The sequence below is a fragment of the Aegilops tauschii genome, chromosome 2 (genome assembly GCF_002575655.3).
Source record: "Aegilops tauschii subsp. strangulata cultivar AL8/78 chromosome 2, Aet v6.0, whole genome shotgun sequence".
Taxonomy (NCBI): domain Eukaryota; kingdom Viridiplantae; phylum Streptophyta; class Magnoliopsida; order Poales; family Poaceae; genus Aegilops; species Aegilops tauschii.
Genome location: NC_053036.3, coordinates 600,591,791 through 600,611,384, shown reverse-complemented (window position 1 = coordinate 600,611,384; position 19,594 = coordinate 600,591,791). Strand labels below are relative to the sequence as shown.

Sequence of the window (19,594 nt, the reverse complement as noted above, 5' to 3'; positions counted from 1 at the left end):
TCGCGATGGAATTTGCAGGCTTTGTGGTGTTGCATTCATCGGAGTGACCGTTGTCCGACGCGTTGGTCCCCCTGAGCACCTCTCTGCTGTTCGACTACTTCCTCTACAGCCGAGGGTGAGCTACAAGTCCATCTCCTCCATTTTTTCATATCACTAGATTTCATTCTCAAGTCAAGTGGCGTAACCTAGGCTTCTCCCGTCCGAAAGGGTTGCATCAATAAATATGCATTCAATTGCATATTTATCACCGCAGCTCTTTCGGATTGTCCAGCGTTTTCCACGGGCAGCCCGAGGATGTGTAGATTGGGTATGTTCTCCATGTTCTACCCCGTTCCGAGACAGGATTTCGGCGGCGCCTCCCCATTGTTCTCCGGAGCACATTCTCTCGGCTATTTGCCGAGACGTGTATCTGGAGAACAGCGGGGAGGTGCTGCCGAAATTTTGTCTCGGAACGAGGTAGAATGGAGAACGTACTCAATCTACACATCCTCGGGTGGGATTAGGACCCATCTTTACCTATTAGAGATGTAGGTGGATTCAACGCGGTAGAAACTGGAAATTTGATGTGATTAATTTAAGTGAATCCTTAATTATGTTGTGTGGCTTGCAAAAAAGCAGAGGATGGCAGATAATCAGTGGATGTGGTTTTATCCGTCGGAATCGATTAACATCAGAGTGGATCGCGAAAACCGATGTGTATTTGAAGGAGATATTCCGTCGTCCAATGAGAATTATCCCACCATGCCCCTGTGCGAGATGTGCCAGACGTCACTGTAGAAATCAGACGGACATGAGTGAGCACCTTCGCACGCACGGATATATGCCAAACTTTGACATGCCGCCGATAAACATAGCCGAGCAGGACCGTGGTAGAGAGGAGGTGATGCGACAACGCATCGATGGATATGAGGACGACGTGGTCAGGGACATGCTAGATGATGTCATTGTTGTAGAAACGGCAAATGCGACACCTTCAGAGAATGAACCGGAGGAGCCGGAGGCAACCACAAAGGCCTTCTTGGAGGTCTTGGCCTCGTCGAAGAAACCTCTTTATGCGGGTGCGAAAATATCTCAGCTGGATGCCATCTCGCAACTGATTGCAGTCAAGGTTGAGTACGGCTGTAGCCAGAAATGCTTCGAAGCATTCCTGGGAGTATGGGCTAGCAGCCTCCCTGAGGGTCATGAACTGCCGAAAAGCATGTACGGTACAAAGAAAATCATGAAGGCACTCTCTATGGATTATGAGAAAATAGATGTTTGCCCGAAGAATTGCCTTTTGTTTAGGCACGAGTATGCGGATGACAAGTACTGTAGGAAGTGCGGTTCGTCTCGGTACATTGAGGTGGTCGATGAGGATGGTGAGAAAAAGCAGCTAACCATCCCCGTTAAGGTTCTTCGGTATCTTGATTTTATAAAAAGACTGCAGCGCTTTTTCATCACGAAGGAGTCTGCCAAAATGATGAAGTGGCACAAGGAAGGTATAAGGTACAATCCAAAAAAATCGTACATCCATCGGAAGGGGAAGCATGGAAGTCGTTCGATGAAGAATACCCCGAGGAAGCAGCCGAGGCTGGGAATGTCAGAATAGCCATATCAGGTGATGGGTTGAATCCATATGGTATGTCGTCCAATCCATACAGCTGCTGGCCCGTGTTTGTAATTCCGCTCAATCTTCCTCCCGGTGCCCTAATGCAACGGAAGACCATGTTCTTGTCGCTCATCATTCCGGGGCCTGAATACCCGGGGAAGCAATTGGGAGTGTTTATGCAGCCGCTGGTGGATGCTTTGCACCATTATTGGTACTTTCCGAGGTTGACAGACGACCGGGATCTGCAGAGAAATTTCTTGATGAAAGTTTGGTTGCACTATTGCATGCATGACTTTCCCGGCTATGCTCTATTCTGCGGATGGTGTACAAGTGGGAAGATGCCGTGCCAGTGTGCATGCAGGCTCTGCGAATGATTTGGCTGAGTAAGGGTGGCAAGTATGTAGCCTTTGACCTGCATCGACAGTTCCTCCCTCCAGACCATCCAGACAGGGAAGACAAGAAGAACTTCACGAAAGGCCGGGTTGTTCATGAAGTAACCGAGATTCCAACATTTTTGGGGGCAGATGTTCTTGCTCAGCTAAAAGCTCTCAAGCCTAAAGTCAAAGCCAAAGCCAAAGGCTTCGAGGGATATGGTGAGACGCACAACTGGACTCACATTACCCCATTCTCGCAGCTTCCCTAAAGGGGTCCGTATTCCCAACGGCCTCATCACCGTCTTGCTGAAGTTATACTGGCCGGGGTTGTACTGTCCGGATCCAGTCAGGCACCCGGACCGTCGGGTTTTGGCCACGAGCTGGGACCACTGGGAAGCGGCCCTCCACGCGGACCATGAGACCCATGCCAAGGCCGTGATCACTACTTTCTGGGTGAGTTCTCTTCAGAAGCACAAGTTCATTCTAGTTTCATGAATGATTTAACTCATGGCTTCTTCCATTCTTGTTTCATGCATGATTGTAGAAATTCTATCGAGTTCTTCCGGAGCACAGGGCCAGAGCGGACTAGATCGTGTTGCGCCAATGCAAGAAGAAGGCCCGCCAGATGCAGTACGAGGTGCGCTATGTGGCCATCTCGACATACTACCACGACTATCTTGGTCTGAAGATGACCAAGGAAGAAGCGCGGAGGATGGGCATTACCTTGGAGAGGGACGAGTTCTTGGCGGTAAGTATAAAATATTTTTCATTATGCTTTCATTATGCTTTCATTACCTTGTGGTACATTTCACTGTTTCGTGTTGACATGCCATTATGCTTTTATTATGTAGGTGTGTCCAAATTGGTGTTATGGAAAAAGACGAGTCCTGGGCGGCATTGGTGGATCTTTGGTGTGATGAGGCTGGAGCCTGGGCGGCTATGAGAATAAAAAATAAGGCTAACCGAGGGAAGGAGGGAGTACATGCTCAAGGAAACCGAAACCACTATCTCCACAAGGCAGTTAATGTATGACTAACCCCATTAAACATTCTTCTTCTTCTATTTACCATCACTTTCTTATGTATGACTAACCTCTGTTTGGTGGTGCAGGAGGAGAAACTGAAGCGGCCGCTCTCAGACATGCAGGCGTGGGAAATCGCCCATACGCGGAAGGACCCCAAGCCTGGCGAGCCCAAGTACTACGGCAAGAAGACCGCGGGGAGGAAGAAGGCCTACTCCGAAGGGTATCTGAAGTTACATCCTGACACACCTGACCCCATTGCGGCGGATCTGGACGAGAGGGTGGTGGTGGGCATGGGGCCCAAGGAGCACGGTCGGGAGGTGGTTCTCGATGCTGTGATCACTCCTACTATCTCCTACACACAGCTCCGTCGGATCGACCCGAGCCTGAGCCAGCGCACGAGCCAGCCAGTGACCAGTGCACAGTCACAGTCCCTCTTTCAGGAGCAACAATCTGTAAGTATTTTCCCTCTTATCTTCATTGCTCACTTTATTTTCCGCACTTAGTAGTTTTATGAGTTCCATCATGTCATACCGTAGGCCTACCTGGAGTACACACGCCAGGAGACCATGGCGTGGCATGAGAGGCTTTATGAACACCAGGTGCAGAGGGACCGCCAGATGCAACAGGATTTTCAGGAAATGGCGGCCGGCAGGTGTCCTCAGTTGCAGCCAGCACAATGTCCTCCAGCACAACCAGTGCTGCTGACCTTTGAGGAGTTTGTGGCACAGAACGCTGGCCCCTCGCCGGTTAGTTCATCCCCAATCTATTCACCCAAAGCATGTCATGCCTTTCAACACAGTCATATATCCCGTTAATATGCCTTTTCAACATCCAGGGAACAGGTGGATCTACCGTTGGCGGTGGTCTTCGCAGCACTCCTGAGACATGGAGCCCGACCACTCCGATCTGCGGAGGCGGAGGCGGAGGTGGAGGCGGTCTTGGCGGTAGCGCTGCCGCTAGCAGTGACGACCTGGGCTTCGGCGGTCTTGGCGGTGACGACCTCCGCGGTGCTCGACGTCCTGGCGCTTAAGACTTTGGGTCACATTGTGGCGGTCTTGGTGGTGACGATACTTATATGCTAGTGATGTTTCTTATTGTTGTTTGTGAGATTCTTATATGCTTTGGTGATGATGATACTTATATGTTTATGCTTTGCGATGCTTCTTATGATGTGTGGTGATGAATTTGTTGTGTGATGCTGCTCCTTATTGTTATGTGATGCATATATTGCTGTATGATCCTTATATATGCTGTATATATTCAAATGAATTGAGCTGAAACAAAACAGAAAAAAGAAAAAAACAGACATAAACTATGCCGACGGCTAGGCCGTCGGCATAGAACTGGCGTGAGCTCCCAGTGGCTGACACGTGGCAGGTCTATGCCGACGGCCTAGCCGTCGGCATAGATTCAAACTAAGCCGACGGCCAGGCCGTCGGCATAGCCCTGCCCCAGGAGAGCCCAGTTGCTGCCACGTGGCAGGCCTATGCCGACGGCCTGGCCGTCGGCTTAGTTTTAAACTATGTCGACGGCTAGGCCGTCGGCATAGGCCTGCCCCAGGGGTGACGCCTGCTCGCCACGTGGCAGGCCTATGCCGACGGCCAGGCCGTCGGCATAGGCCTGCCACGTGGCGAGCAGGCATTGGTCAGCACTTAATGGCGGCCGCCGTTAGGAGGTATCGTTGCCGACGGCCAGGGCCGTCGGCATAGATGTACGGACACCGTCTGGATAGGTCCTATGCCGACGGCCTTTATATGCCGACGGCCACCCAGGCTACGCCGACGGATATGTTGCCGACGGGGGCCCTATGCCGACGGGGGCCGTCGGCATAGGCCTGTCCTGACGGCCAGTCAGGGCTATGCCGACGGCCCTGGCCGTCGGCATAGGGTGCGATTCCGGTAGTGAGCCCCTTATTGCTACCAGCTTCCGTGTATTCAGAGAGCTCAGTAAAGGCAATTCATGGTCAAGGCGAAGAAGTAATACTTCCAGGACTGCTTCTCCTACGCAGTCCACACCGCAAGCTTTTTTAACCACTTCATACAGTCCCAAATTTTCCCACACTTCTTTTGCCTTTTGGCATAGAAACAACACGTGTTTAGTATCCTCTGGCCCATTCGGACATGCTGGGCAAATGGGCGAAGTTTTTATGTGTCTATTCGCCAACGTCACACGACATGGCAGAGTCCCCTGAAGTGTACGCCAGATGATTTTTTTAACCTTTGCCGGACAAGCTAACTTCCATATCTTGCCCCTAATAGGGTTAGCCTTGCTTCTACCCATGTCATTTATATATTCCGACTTCGTCCCATGTTGTTTACACCATTCTTCTAAATAAGCTGATCGTATAGTGAATAAACCGTTTTTAGTGTACGTCCAAGCAATGAAATCCGTCATATTGTGCATCGGTAGAGGAATCACCAGGACTCTTTGAGCATCAACTGGCCACAATGTTTGTCTCACCAAATCCTCATCCCAAAAATTCGTCACTGGATCAATAAGGGCCGAAACTTTCGTCAAGATATTCCCTCTTCTAGGTGTAATGATTCTCCTATTTGCACTTCAGGATCCATGCATCTCTCCATATATCAATATTTTCTCCATTATCAACCCTCCATATATAACCATTCTTGAGAGAGTCCACTCCGGCCATAATACTTTGCCAAGTAAAAGAGGAACCGTTTTTTAAACTTGCGTTCATCAAATCGCCCTCCGGGGAATATTTGGCTCTTAAGATTGTGGCACATAACGATTTGGGATTATTCAGGAAACGCCAGGCTTGTTTAGCTAACAATGCCAGATTAAAACAGTGTATATCCCTGAATCCCATTCCTCCTTGGTCTTTTGGAACACACATCTTCCACCACGCCATCTAGTGCATCCTTTTCTGATTGTCCCTACTGTTAGCTAATTTAGTGTGCTGCACTAGACTGCTCATCAGTTTTGATAATATTGAAGTGATAGATGCCATGAAGAATGAAATGCATGCATCCAGTATGGCAGCCGCAGTCTTCCACGACTGTTACTTTATGTCCAGAGATTTTGCTAAGGTTTCTCTTGTTCATGAGAATCATGAGGCAAACTCTGTTGCTCAAGAATTAGCTCATTTTGCGAAGTTTAATGATGCTAGTACTTGGGCAGATATTCCACTCCCTCAATTGTACCTCTCTGTTAAACAATGATGTAACACTGATCTCCAATGAATAAAGAAGTATTAGTGATAGTAAAAAAGAAAACAGTAAACGACGAGCTTAGATGCGCGATGTTGATGTAGCTAGTGATGTCCACATGCCGGGTTTGCGCGCGTACGTCGGTCCAAACCCTGGCGAGGCTGCGTACGTACTTACTTGTAGTAATCGAGGCAGCATCTTCTGCGCCCTGGAAATGATTAAAGATGGACAGCTATTCATCCCAGCAAAGACAAATTTCAGCTTGAAAGGATCTCCTGCCTAACTAGCTAACGGCATCAAATGTTCCACACCAAGTGTCTATTCATAATTGCGAACCAACATGGGATGGATGGTAGGTGAACAGTGGTATCCTCAGTCCTTGTGCTTGCATTTATCCTGAATTTAGTTCAGGATTTTCGGCAAAGCACGTTTTGAGGCGACTGCGGTGACTTCATAAAATCTTAAAATGATATGTCGGCCTAGTCTCTCAAAGGTGTTTATAGATGGTCCCTTCTTCTGTTAATGAGCATGCACAATGGTACCTGCATATGCACCGTAGTGCAGAGATCGGGCGTAACAAACTAACTATCTGATTCATGTGATCATGTCCCTGGCTCCCTGCACAAAACAAAACAACTGCTACCCATATGCACGCAGTTTACTTGAAAATATCCATTGTACTAGTTGTCGGCTTATAATTTGAAAATACCCACATGCACGCAGTTTACTTAAAAATGCCCATATGCATGCAGTTCAAGACAGAACACAAAAGATGCTTGCTTAGCATTCGCACGTACCAACCCCAGCATGCATGATGCTGCCTAGCTAGCTACTTTGGGCTACTACGCTGCATTATACTGGAGTACTACATAGCAAGTGTCTCTACTCTCTATAGTAACAATATACTCCTATATACAAAGACGACGCATAAACCTTTTGAGCATTTGGCCACCGCTCTCCGACGTTCAGCTGATCGACCCTCTAGATGGCGAGCCCGAGGGTAGCTGGGGCATCTTCCGCCGTCCCGGCACGCCGGCGGCAGGCGCGCAGTTGCCTCCCTGCTGCGTCGTCGCCGTTCCTGGCAAACTCGTTTCGCCCACACCACCACCGAAGAAACCAACCTCTTGGCCTTGCCTCCGCCAACTCCGCCCAGCGTGCTTTCACCGGAGCACACAGCCCGGAGTTCTTCTCTCACTGTCATCATCGTCCTCCTCCTCCTCTCTACTCATTGTGCGTGAGGAGCACTCAGACGATGAGCCATTCCTGTTCAGGTAAGAAACTCTCTCTTGCTTGTTTCCTTTTTCTTGCTTTCTTTTAGATAGGGAAGAGAGGGGGGGACATACAGTCATACAGATAACTAGTTGATTCTAACAGCGGTCTGATAAGGATATATGTTTTTCATTTTGAACTTTTTTACTTTATATATATGGATCTCAGTTATTTATATCAGATGTTTCTCAGCGCCGAGTTAGAGAAATACTCGTCGTTGTTTATCGATCAGCCAGAACAAATAACCAGCTTTTAGAAAAATAAAGAGTCAATTACATTGATGGTCCTAGAACTTAGCGCAAACAGTCACTTTAGTGCTAGAAATTGCGGTGTACATCCAAGTGGTGCAAAAACTTGGCTCAAACGTGCAAATACAGTACTAATCGCGTGGGTATACAGAATCTGCGCTGACTGGGCGCGTAGGTCCACTAGTAGAAAAAGGGTCTAATGTGAAACTCATTAGTCCCGGTTTGGTATTGAACCGGCACTAATGTGATCATTAATGCCGGTTCCAACGGCCAGGCGGACGGCTCTCATTAGTACCGGTTCGTGGCGAATCTTTAGTACCGGTTCGTGTCACGAACCGGTACTAAAGATGTGGTGGCCTTTAGTACGGGTTGGTGGCTCCAACCGGTACTAAAGGGAGGGTCTTTAGTACCGGTTGGAGCCATCAACCGGTACTAAAGGTGGTTCGCTGCCACCCGCAGTGCACAATGTTTAGTCCCACCTCGCTAGTTGAGAGGAGCTCGCACCGGTTTATAAGCCCCGCCGCAACTACCGTGTCGAGCTCCTCTCTAAGCAGGCCTTTGTGGGCGTATTGCAAGTCTTCTGCCCTGTGGGGCCTATTGGGCCGTACGGGCCTGCATCCTGGCCCAACTAGAGATTGGGTTTCTAGTCGTATGCAGGCCGTGCCGGCCCAGTAGGCTGGCTGTTTTTGCTTTATTTCAAAAATAAAAATAAAAAAAATCCTTACCAACCGGGACTAAAGGTCCCCCAGACCACTGCGCGCCTCGTGCCACGTGGTGGGCCTTTGGTCCCGGTTCATGTTAAACCGGGACTAAAGGGGGGACATTTAGTCCCCACTCTTTAGTATCGGTTCCAGAACCGGTACTAAAGGTCCTTACGAACCGGTACTAAAAGTCGTTTTTCTACTAGTGGTCCCACTGTCAGCCACTAGACCTGGAAGAGGAGGGTGTGTGGCTTTTTTCCGAAAACACCCTCGAAATATATCTTTTTTTTTGAAAGAAAAGGTCCATATGGACGTGCCATTTTTCATCTACAACCAGCGTGTACCGTCGGTCAAAATTAACAGGAAAAAGGGGAGCTCAGGACTCGAACACGCGACCAAGGAAAAAAAAAGCAAACATGTCCTACCAGTACGCTATTAATAATCTTACAACGTACACAATGGATAATGAACCTGTATGTTTTCACAAAGTTCTTTTTAGCAACATGTATTTAATAGGTACGCATCTGAAGTTTGGATGGGCTGCAGGTATTGCGGCCCATTTTGCACTGATTTTTAAAGATAAATACAAACCATGGTTAGTAAATAAATAAAATTAAATACACATGCATGTACTATATAAAATATTTAGTTAATACAGAAATTTAAAATGTATACTAAATAAAAATGTTCATGTGTTATTTTCAATACAATGGTATATTTCTTTTAAAAATACCATGCATCCAAACGAAATAACTTATATTGAAAACATCTTCATGTATTATTTCAAAACACATTCGTTTATTTAAAATAATATTTATGAATTGTAAATATATTTATATTATTTAAAATGATACAATTTCTTTTAAAATTACATTTAAAAATAAATTTTTATTATACAGAAAATTCAATAATTATAATCACATTTGTATAGTTCAATTTTTATAATTATAAATATACATAAGTCATGAGTAAAAATATACTATTAAAAACTGTTGATATGGATATTTAATCGTGTATAATACTAAAAATATATACTGTTTTCGAATATAAGTCATTAGTAAAAATATACACTTGCGAATAATTATAGTTGTTAAGTAAATGTTTGTATTCATGATTTTAAAATTTAAATATAAGCCAGGAGTGTATACTTTTTTTGTATTCATTAAACATTGTATATAATACACATTATAAATGTCCGTATTAACTAAATATTTTATATATACACGTGTATATATTTCATTTTTTTTATTTACAAATTACTGATAACAAACATATTGGAACATAATTTTTATTACTTACGTTTTAAAATATCTTTTAAAAATTGCTTGTGCAAAATGAGCTGTAATATCTGCAGCCCACTTAAGGTCCACATGTGTTTTCACTGAATACTTATACGGTTGTGATCATTAGACAACTAATATGTGTTTAGTTTGGAGTGGTTAGCTAGTTGTTTTGGTAACCTGTGGTTGCGGGATCAAAACCTAGGTGAAATCTTTTTGTTTTAATATTGACACGGGCGGGACCCACTGGGCATAAATATATTTTTTGAGGGGGTTTTCGAAAAAAATATTCTGCCTCGTCCACGGGCTGACAGCGGACCCCATGCGCCTAGTCAGCACAGATTATGTATACAAAATGGGATATGCACTGTATTTGCACGCCCAAGCCAAGGTTTTGCACCACTTCAATGTACACCGCAACTTCTAGCACCAAAGTGACCATTTACGCCAAGTTCTAGCATCGCCGGTATAATTGACTTAAAAATAAAACATGAGAAAGCCTACTTAAAAATGCGGAATATGGGAGTACCCTTGATTGAACCAGCGGTCCAGCTCCACCCCTAATTGCTGTTGGATACCTGGATCTTCTCTAAGACATGCATGTGCACAGTTATTTGACAGGTGCTGCTAATTTACGTATTTCCCCACAAAAAAGGTAATTTGCGTATAAAAAAACAATTGTCATGACATCTTAGCAACTTGTCAGTTGTCAGTATACACAGTTCTATAATTGATGGAACTGAACTACGAGATGTGCTCGGGAGCATATGCTCTCTTGTAAAAAAAAATTCCACCGATCCATTTACAAGCTGTGCTAAAAATGGCGATTCATTTACAAGCTGAGAAAAAAAATAACATCCCAAGTATTTTTACATGTGAAATATTTGTTCTATAGTTTACCAGTTTCTCCCATTCATACCTCCTCCAATCAATGAATTTTCCCACAAAAATTTATTGGCACATTACTCATTCTAATACTATTCCCAGTGTTTTTTCCTGAAATTTCACACTTCTCAACTCAATTTTTGAATTTTCTGAAATCAAAGAGAGCCATTGCTTCAAGGTACCCCAAGCAAAAGAAACAGGGATCTTTGCGGGTCCACCACCCACAGGAGTTACGCTAGGGGCGACCACATTGGCTAGAGTAAAAAAGCAAAAAAAAAACACCACAATTGCAGCGTGATTAACTGTTTGCCACCACTTTACGAGTTCTGACAGAAAACCACCAGCGAAAACACTATTTTTTTTGACCAAAAAATAATAAACGTATAAGCTGGTAGATGATGGTGATTGACATAAATCTCCTTTCTTCAAACAGCCGAGGGGAGTTTGGTAGGACAAAATGCGAGCCTGCAAAATAAGGTATGAACATCACTGTTTCAGTTAAATTTTTTTAAAGGAGGATTACCCCCGGCCTGTGCATCTGAATGATGCATGTAGCCATATTATTAAAAAGCGGTCTCAGTTAAATGTTGAGGTTTGAGGGTTGCCCCCGATTCTACTGTCTCAACTGAATACCGCGATCGATTGCTCATACTAAACAGGAGCGGGAGGCTAGAATAAATAAGCAGCTCCAGAACCCTGAACTGTCACCATCTCCGTACGACACGGCATGGGTTGCTATGGTGCCCTTGCGGAATTATCCAAGGGCTCCATGCTTCCCTCACTGCGTCGAATGGATATTGCAAAACCAACAGGATGATGGTTCTTGGGGTATTGGCGAATTCAACTTGTCAGACAACAAGTCTATTCTCTTATCCACATTGGCTTGTGTTATTGCACTCAAGAAATGGAATGTTGGCCCGGAGCACATCAAGAGAGGTAGGGAAAAGGACTCACTTGCTGGTGTTGTCTTTTCAGTGTCTTCTACTTGGTCAATCTGAAAGCTCTAGTTGAGATCAAAGATGTGTACTGACATGACTATCTTTCCTCTTTGCGAGATAGGACTACATTTTGTTGGAAAACATTTCTCATTCTCTATGGATGAGCAGATTGCTGCTCCTATAGGCTTCAATATTACTTTTCCTGGTATGATTAACCTAGCCATTGGAATGGGTTTGGAATTTCCTGTTAGACAAACTGATGTTGATGAGATTCTTAGCGTCCGGCAGATGGAGTTGAAAAGGTTCGTCAAATGACAATTTTGGCATGAAAACTTTGTATATGCACACCCTTTCCATTTGTACATCAGGCTCACTCATATTAAGCTGGTAATGTGAGTGGGGAAATTTATTTGCTAATTTGATTCTTATCTCTTTCTTGTCATGAAGATCCTTTTTGTATTTTGTAATTTTTCTTTTTTCGCTTTTGAAGTTTTCTCTCACAAGAACCATGATTTGAATTGGAAAATGGGTGTAATGTTATTCATATTGTATTTTTATTACCATTGAAATTAAATAGCATTCAGCTACTTGTGAGTAACATTTTGAAAAAAAAATGTATTTGATACAGATTTTCTGGGGATAAATCCGATGGGAGAGAAGCATACATGGCTTATGTTGCCGAAGGGTTAGGAAACCTGGTGGACTGGAATGAAGTTATGAAGTTCCAGAGGAAGAATGGATCGTTGTTTAACTCTCCTTCCACTACTGCTGCTGCATTAATCTACCATTATGATGAAAAAGCCCTCCAATACCTAATTTTTCTCGTTAGTAAATTTGGTAGCGCAGGTGGGACTGTGTACCTTTTACTATGATGAGGAATTTGTAAGCTTTGGGTTGTTGTTGAATACCTTATTAAATTAGTCTATTGCAGTGCCAACAGTGTTCCCAACAAATATATCTTGTCAGCTTTCAATGGTGGATTCACTTGAGAAGATTGGAATATCTCGTCATTTTTCTGGCGAGATAAAGAGCATCCTGGATATGACATACAGGTAATGACCATCAGTAAAGATTTGGTACGTACCTTTTGTAGCTTGTAAACTTGACTATATTCAGTTTGCAGTTTATGGTTACAGAGAGATGAGGAAATCTTTCTGGACGTGGCAACATGCGCAATGGCGTTTCGTATTTTACGGATGAATGGATATGACGTTTCCTCAGGTGTTTCCTTAGGCTGGAATCCTCTTGTTATTGATTTTATCTTTGGTCTTAAAACTAACTAACAAGGTTCAATTTGACGTAGATGAGTTGTCCCATGTTGCTGAAGCCTCCACTTTCTGTAATTCACTTCAAGGATATCTAGATGATACAAAATCTTTATTGGAACTATACAAGGCTTCAAGAGTTAGTGTATCAGAAAATGAACTGATCCTAGATAACATAGGCTGCTGGTCAGGCGGCCTGTTATTGAAAAAGTTGTGTTCTGATGGGGTTCATAGAGAGCCAATCTTTGGGGAGGTGCTTGCATGAAAAACAATTATCACTCAGAAGATTATTGATCCTAAATTTGAGGGTTCAGTTTACATTAATCATATGCTTCCATAATTTCAGGTGGAGTATGCTCTTAATTTTCCCTTTTATGCCACAATGGAACGTCTAGACCACAGGAGGAACATTGAACATTTCAATGTTATGGGTTCTCAAATGCTTAAGACAACATACTTGTAAGATTCTTATTTTTTAAAAGGAATTGTTCATCTAATCATATTAACATAAATTACATCCAGCAACTTCAAATATGTCGTTGAATCAGGCCATGTCATGTGTACAAAGACCATCTTGCTTTGGCTATTGAAGATTTCACCTTTTCTCAGATTATTTACCAGAATGAACTCATGCATCTTGAAAGGTAATATGTCTATTTTGCTCTCTTATCTTATTAACTTTTTTTCTTGAACAATCTGCAAAATTTTGTTGCCATAGTTGGCTGAAAGAGAACAGGCTGGATCAACTACAATTTGCACGGCAGAAGCTGACATATTGCTATCTCTCTGCTTCTGCTACCATATTCCCCCCTGAACTATCTGATGCTCGGATTACATGGGCCAAAATTTCTGTACTCACAAGTATTTCTGATGACTTCTTCGATGTCGGTGGATCAAGAGAAGAGTTAGAAAACCTTGTAGCCTTAGTTGAGAAGTACAATTCCTCAATTTGATCTCCTTTTCCGCTTCTTCTTAAGTGTTGGTTTCTTGCGCACTTGCTAACATACTTTCATCCCTGCTTTTATTTCCAAATTGTTGTCTTAGGTGGGACAAGCACCAAGAACTTCAGTTTTACTCTGAGAGAGTAAAAATATTATTTTGTGCTACATATACTACAGTAAATCAGATTGGGGAAATGGCTTCTGCAGTACAAAACCGTGATGTTAGGAAACACCTGATAGAACTGGTGAGTTTCATTTGTGACCCCCTCATTTTGAATTGAGAGTGGTTTTCATTGTGTTGAGTATTACATGTTGAAGTTCATCCTTTTTAGATAATGAGTTCAACTTCATATGCAGTGGATAGATGCATTGAGGTCTATGATGACTGAAGCAGAATGGGCGAGGTGCAAATATTTGCCAACGACCAATGAGTACATGAAAAATGCAAATCTCTCCTACGTATTGGGGCCTATTGTGCTCCCGTCATTGTACTTTGTCGGGCAAGAGCTTTTGGAGTCAGTTGTCAAAGATCAAGAGTACAATGAGTTATTCAGGTTAATGAGCACTAATGGCCGTCTCCTGAATGACATCCAAACCATTGAGGTATATGTGCCATTTACGACAAAAAACACATGAAGATTTGCCATAGCTGCATAGAATATAAGTTACATATTTATATTATAATAGCATATATCATTACACAAATATTTCCCTTTTCCGATACATACAAGTAATGGGTGAGTTTACTGGTACCACTACCATATTTACCTCTAATGGGCAATAAGTTCTCACAAAAAGAATTGGTTCTTTCGATAAAGGGCATTCATTCAAATGTCATATCGAATTGATACAACCACAATGAGCAAATACACGGCTGATACAAGATGCACATAGCCAACAAGTCCGACAAAAGCGTAAAAGACAGTTTACAGAACTACTCCCTCCGTCCGAAAAAGCTTGTCCCAAACTTGTTTCTCAAATGGATGTATCTAGCACTAACTTGGTGCTAGATACATCCATTTGAGAGACGAGCTTTTTCGGACGGAGGGGGTAGTTAATAAAGAGCTGCCTAGGATGCAGTAGGTCCAATATTAAGACTACACGGCCATCCATGATGGGAGAAAACCTCCCCGGTAAAAATGATAGTTGTCATCTGTTTTATGTAAAACGGTGTCAACTTTTTGAATGATCACCCTGAGAGGCTATAAAGTTAAATTCCATATTAATTGATGAAGAAAGGATATCTACACACAACTTGTCATAGTGGATTCTGATTCAAACGTTGCAGATTAATCAACTGTGTTTTATAGTTGTCGAGAAAACACCTCTTTTAGGTTGTAACCTAAGTTCTATTATAGATAGAACTTCAGCGATATATATGTATTGTTTTTACCCAAAAACTATACAAGGGGCCCTTATAGGAGTTTCTACTCGTGAGCTCAAATGGTCCCTCACGAACTGTAAAATTAAAAAGGAATAACCAAAGTCAAGAAAATCTGAATTTTTTTGCAACAAACATTGATGTTCCTAAATGTTCTTGGGGGGGGGGGGCAACCGACACTCCAAAAGACTATGTTTTAAAGCATTTTGGACATTGATTGTGTTTTTTTGCGCAGAGCAATAGGAATGTTTCTTTTTCAATGTTTGTTGCCAAAATTTCGCGCGGGGCGGGGGGGGGGGGGGGGGGGGGGTTAACTATTGATTTTGATTTTACTATTCACCGCGCGTGCATTTGAGCTCGCAACTAGAAGGACACTTTCTGCCCTGATATTATATACTCCCTCCGTCCAAAAAAGCTTGTCCCTCAAATGGATGTGTCTAGTATCAAGTTAGTGCTAGATACATCCATTTGAGGGATAAGCTTTTTCGGACGGAGGGAGTATTTTATATGAGGAAAGCAGGGAGAGGGGATAGAAATCCATAATCTACTTAGACATGAATTATGATATCTAGTCACACAAACTTTATGGAAAATTCAGCTGGATTTTTATATCCAATTGGGAATAAAAATGTCAGCCGATAGTAATATTGATTGCTGCAATATTGTTTGAACTTTAAACGCGTAAGACTTGCTCGGAGATTGTGACAATCTTTTTGACCTACTCCTGCAGAGGGAGGATAGCCAGGGAAAAGTGAATAGTGTTTCGCTACTTGTTCTTCAAAGTGGTGGTTCTATGTCCACTGAAGCGGCTAAAAAGGTGATACAGAGGTCTATAGCCTCGTGTCGAAGAGAGTTGCTAAGGTTGGTTCTTAGGGAAGATAGTGTTGTTCCTAGGCCATGCAAGGAGCTGTTCTGGAAGATGTGCAAGATAAATGAATTGTTTTACTCTCACACTGATGGGTATAGCTCGTTAACAGAAATGGTCGGCGCAGTGAACGCAGTTATCTATGAGCCTCTCAAACTCCAAATCAGCAATCCATCTTCAGCTGTTAAAGCAGAGAAATAAGGATTTCTGGAAGGACCACGTACTTTCTTTGGAAAAAGGTGGAGCTGTCGAAGGAACTAATATTGCTTATTGTTTAAACGTTTTCAATATGAAGCCTAATGATGAAGGAATATCGGTCTCTTTATTTTCCGTGATCAGTTAGTAGTTGATAAGCTTTGCTATATCAACTTCTTGGCTATTTTGTTTGAACTTTCATAAACATTTCCTGTATGTTGCCAATTCTATATGAAGCAGAGGCAGCAGTACCAAACTTTTCATATTGTAACCATCCTGATGTAAAGATTGATTAGGGTAGGTTCAAGGTCAAAGTGTACATCATGCCTACTTTCCTTTTATGACTCGACTTGTGCCTGAGAAATCTTAACACTTATGTCTAACATCCAATCAAGACAAAACAACTGCTAGAATATAATCCTAATTCCATTAACCAAACTCAAACTCTTGATGATACCTTTTTAATCAAACAAAGACCGCAAGATACACAAGTGGGAAAACCATGCGGATTAAGATATAATAGACATGGCAGATAAACAAAAAGGTACTATATCAAGATAGAACTTCAACAGACCTACCATTGACATGATTTCAATAGTGAGGTAGCTATTTTATCCAGATATGAGGCTGAATCATCACTCACAGTAGAGACCTTTGCAGGTTTGGCAAACGCAAACTCTTGATGACACCTTTTTATTCAAACAAAGACCGCAAGATACACAAGTGGGTAAACCATACAGATTCAGATATAATAGACATAGCAGTTAAATAAAAAAGTAATATATCAAGATAAAACTTCAATAGACCTACCATCGACATGATTTGAATAGTAGGATAATAAATTTATTTAGATATGAGGCAGAACCTGTTGGGAATCGTAGCATAATTTTAAAATTTTCCTACGTTCACCAAGATGCATCTATGGAGTATACTAGCAACGAGGGGAAGGGAGTGCATCTACATACCCATGTAGATCGCGAGCGGAAGCGTTCCAATGAACGTGGATGACGGAGTCGTACTCGCCGTGATCCAAATCACCGATGACCGAGTGCCGAACGGACGGCACCTCCGCGTTCAACACACGTACGGTGCAGCGACGTCTCCTCCTTCTTGATCTAGCAAGGGGGGAGGAGAGGTTGATGGAGATCCAACAGCACGACGGCATGGTGGTGGATGTAGCGGGTCTCGGCAGGGCTTTGCTAAGCTTCTGCGAGAGAGAGAGAGAGAGAGAGGTGTTGCAGGGGAGGAGGGAGGCGCCCAAGGCTGTTATGTGCTGCCCTCCCTCCCCCCCCTTTATATAGGCCCCCTGGGGGGGCGCCGGCCCTGGAGATCAGATCCAAAGGGGGGGCAGCGGCCAAGTGGGGGGGAAGGGGTGCCTTGCCCCCCAAGGCAAGGGGGAAACTCCCCCCCCCCTAGGGTTTCAAACCCTAGGCGCATGGGGGGAGGCCCAAGGGGGGCGCCCCAGCCCACTAGGGGCTGGTTCCCTTCCACTTTCAGCCCACGGGGCCCTCCGGGACAGATGGCCCCACCCGGTGGACCCCCGGGACCCTTCTGGTGGTCCCGGTACAATACCGATAACCCCCGAAACTTTCCCGGTGGCCGAAACTGGACTTCCTATATATAATTCTTCACCTCCGGAACCTCTCGTGACGTCCGGGATCTCATCCGGGACTCCGAACAACTTTCGGGTTTCCGCATACATATATCTCTACAACCCTAGCGTCACCGAACCTTAAGTGTGTAGACCCTACGGGTTCGGGAGACATGCAGACATGACCAAGACGCCTCTCCGGTCAATAACCAACAGCGGGATCTGGATACCCATGTTGGCTCCCACATGCTCCACGATGATCTCATCGGATGAACCACGGTGTCGAGGATTCAATCAATCCGTATGCAATTCCCTTTGTCAATCGGTATGTTACTTGCCCGAGATTCGATCGTCGGTATCCCAATACCTTGTTCAATCTCGTTACCGGCAAGTCTCTTTACTCGTGCCGCAATGCATGATCCCGTGACTAACGCCTTAGTCACATTGAGCTCATTATGATGATGCATTACCGAGTGGGCCCAGAGATACCTCTCCGTCACACGGAGTGACAAATCCCAGTCTCGATCCGTGCCAACCCAACAGACACTTTCGGAGATACCCGTAATGCACCTTTATAGTCACCCAGTTACGTTGTGACGTTTGGCACACCCAAAGCACTCCTACGGTATCCGGGAGTTGCACGATCTCATGGTCTAAGGAAAAGATACTTGACATTGGAAAAGCTCTAGCAAACGAAACTACACGATCTTTTATGCTATGCTTAGGATTGGGTCTTGTCCATCACATCATTCTCCTAATGATGTGATCCCGTTATCAATGACATCCAATGTCCATAGTCAGGAAACCATGACTATCTGTTGATCAACGAGCTAGTCAACTAGAGGCTTACTAGGGACACTTTGTGGTCTACGTATTCACACATGTATTACGATTTCCGGACAATACAATTATAGCATGAATAATAGACAATTACCATGAACAAAGAAATATAATAATAACCATTTATTATTGCCTCTAGGGCATATTTCCAACAGTCTCCCACTTGCACTAGAGTCAATAATCTAGTTACATTGTGATGAATCGAACACCCATTGCGTCCTGGTGTTGATCATGTTTTGCCCTAGGGAGAGGTTTAGTCAACGGATCTGCTACATTCAGGTCCGTGTGTACTTTACAAATATCTATGTCTCCATTTTGAACACTTTCACGAATGGAGTTGAAGCGACGCTTGATATGCCTGGTCTTCCTGTGAAACCTGGGCTCCTTCGCAAGGGCAATAGCTCCAGTGTTGTCACAGAAGAGAGTCATCGGGCCCGACGCATTGGGAATCACCCCTAGGTCGGTAATGAACTCCTTCATCCAGACTGCTTCTTGTGCTGCCTCCGAGGCTGCCATGTACTCCGCTTCACATGTAGATCCCGCCACGACGCTTTGCTTGCAACTGCACCAGCTTACTGCTCCTCCATTCAAAATAAACACGTATCCGGTCTGTGACTTCGAGTCATCCAGATCTGTGTCGAAGCTAGCGTCGACGTAACCCTTTACGACGAGCTCTTCGTCACCTCCATAAACGAGAAACATATCCTTAGTCCTCTTCAGTTACTTCAGGATATTCTTGACCGCTGTCCAGTGTTCCTTGCCGGGATTACTTTGGTACCTTCCTACCAAACTTACGGCAAGGTTTACATCAGGTCTGGTACACAGCATGGCATACATAATAGACCCTATGGCCGAGGCATAGGGGATGACACTCATCTCTTCTATATCTTCTGCCGTGGTCGGGCATTGAGCCGTGCTCAACTGCACACCTTGCAATACAGGCAAGAACCCCTTCTTTGACTGATCCATATTGAACTTCTTCAATATCTTGTCAAGGTATGTACTCTGTGAAAGACCAATGAGGCGTCTTGATCTATCTCTA

At 44.0% G+C, this 19,594-nt stretch overlaps 1 protein-coding gene across 1 annotated transcript; it reads left to right on the top strand.

The window, feature by feature from the left end:
* Positions 1-11,177: 11,177 nt before the first annotated feature.
* LOC109754648 (ent-kaur-16-ene synthase, chloroplastic-like) lies at positions 11,178-16,543 on the top strand (the record flags this gene model as incomplete). The annotated part of the gene is made up of 12 exons (XM_045233653.1): positions 11,178-11,472; positions 11,596-11,776; positions 12,103-12,320; positions 12,406-12,526; positions 12,598-12,695; positions 12,778-12,992; positions 13,086-13,198; positions 13,282-13,383; positions 13,458-13,673; positions 13,784-13,925; positions 14,038-14,283; positions 15,792-16,543. Coding segments are annotated over 12 exons (2,283 nt in total), but the record flags the coding sequence as incomplete, so codon positions are not given.
* Between the last annotated feature and the right edge of the window lie 3,051 nt (positions 16,544-19,594).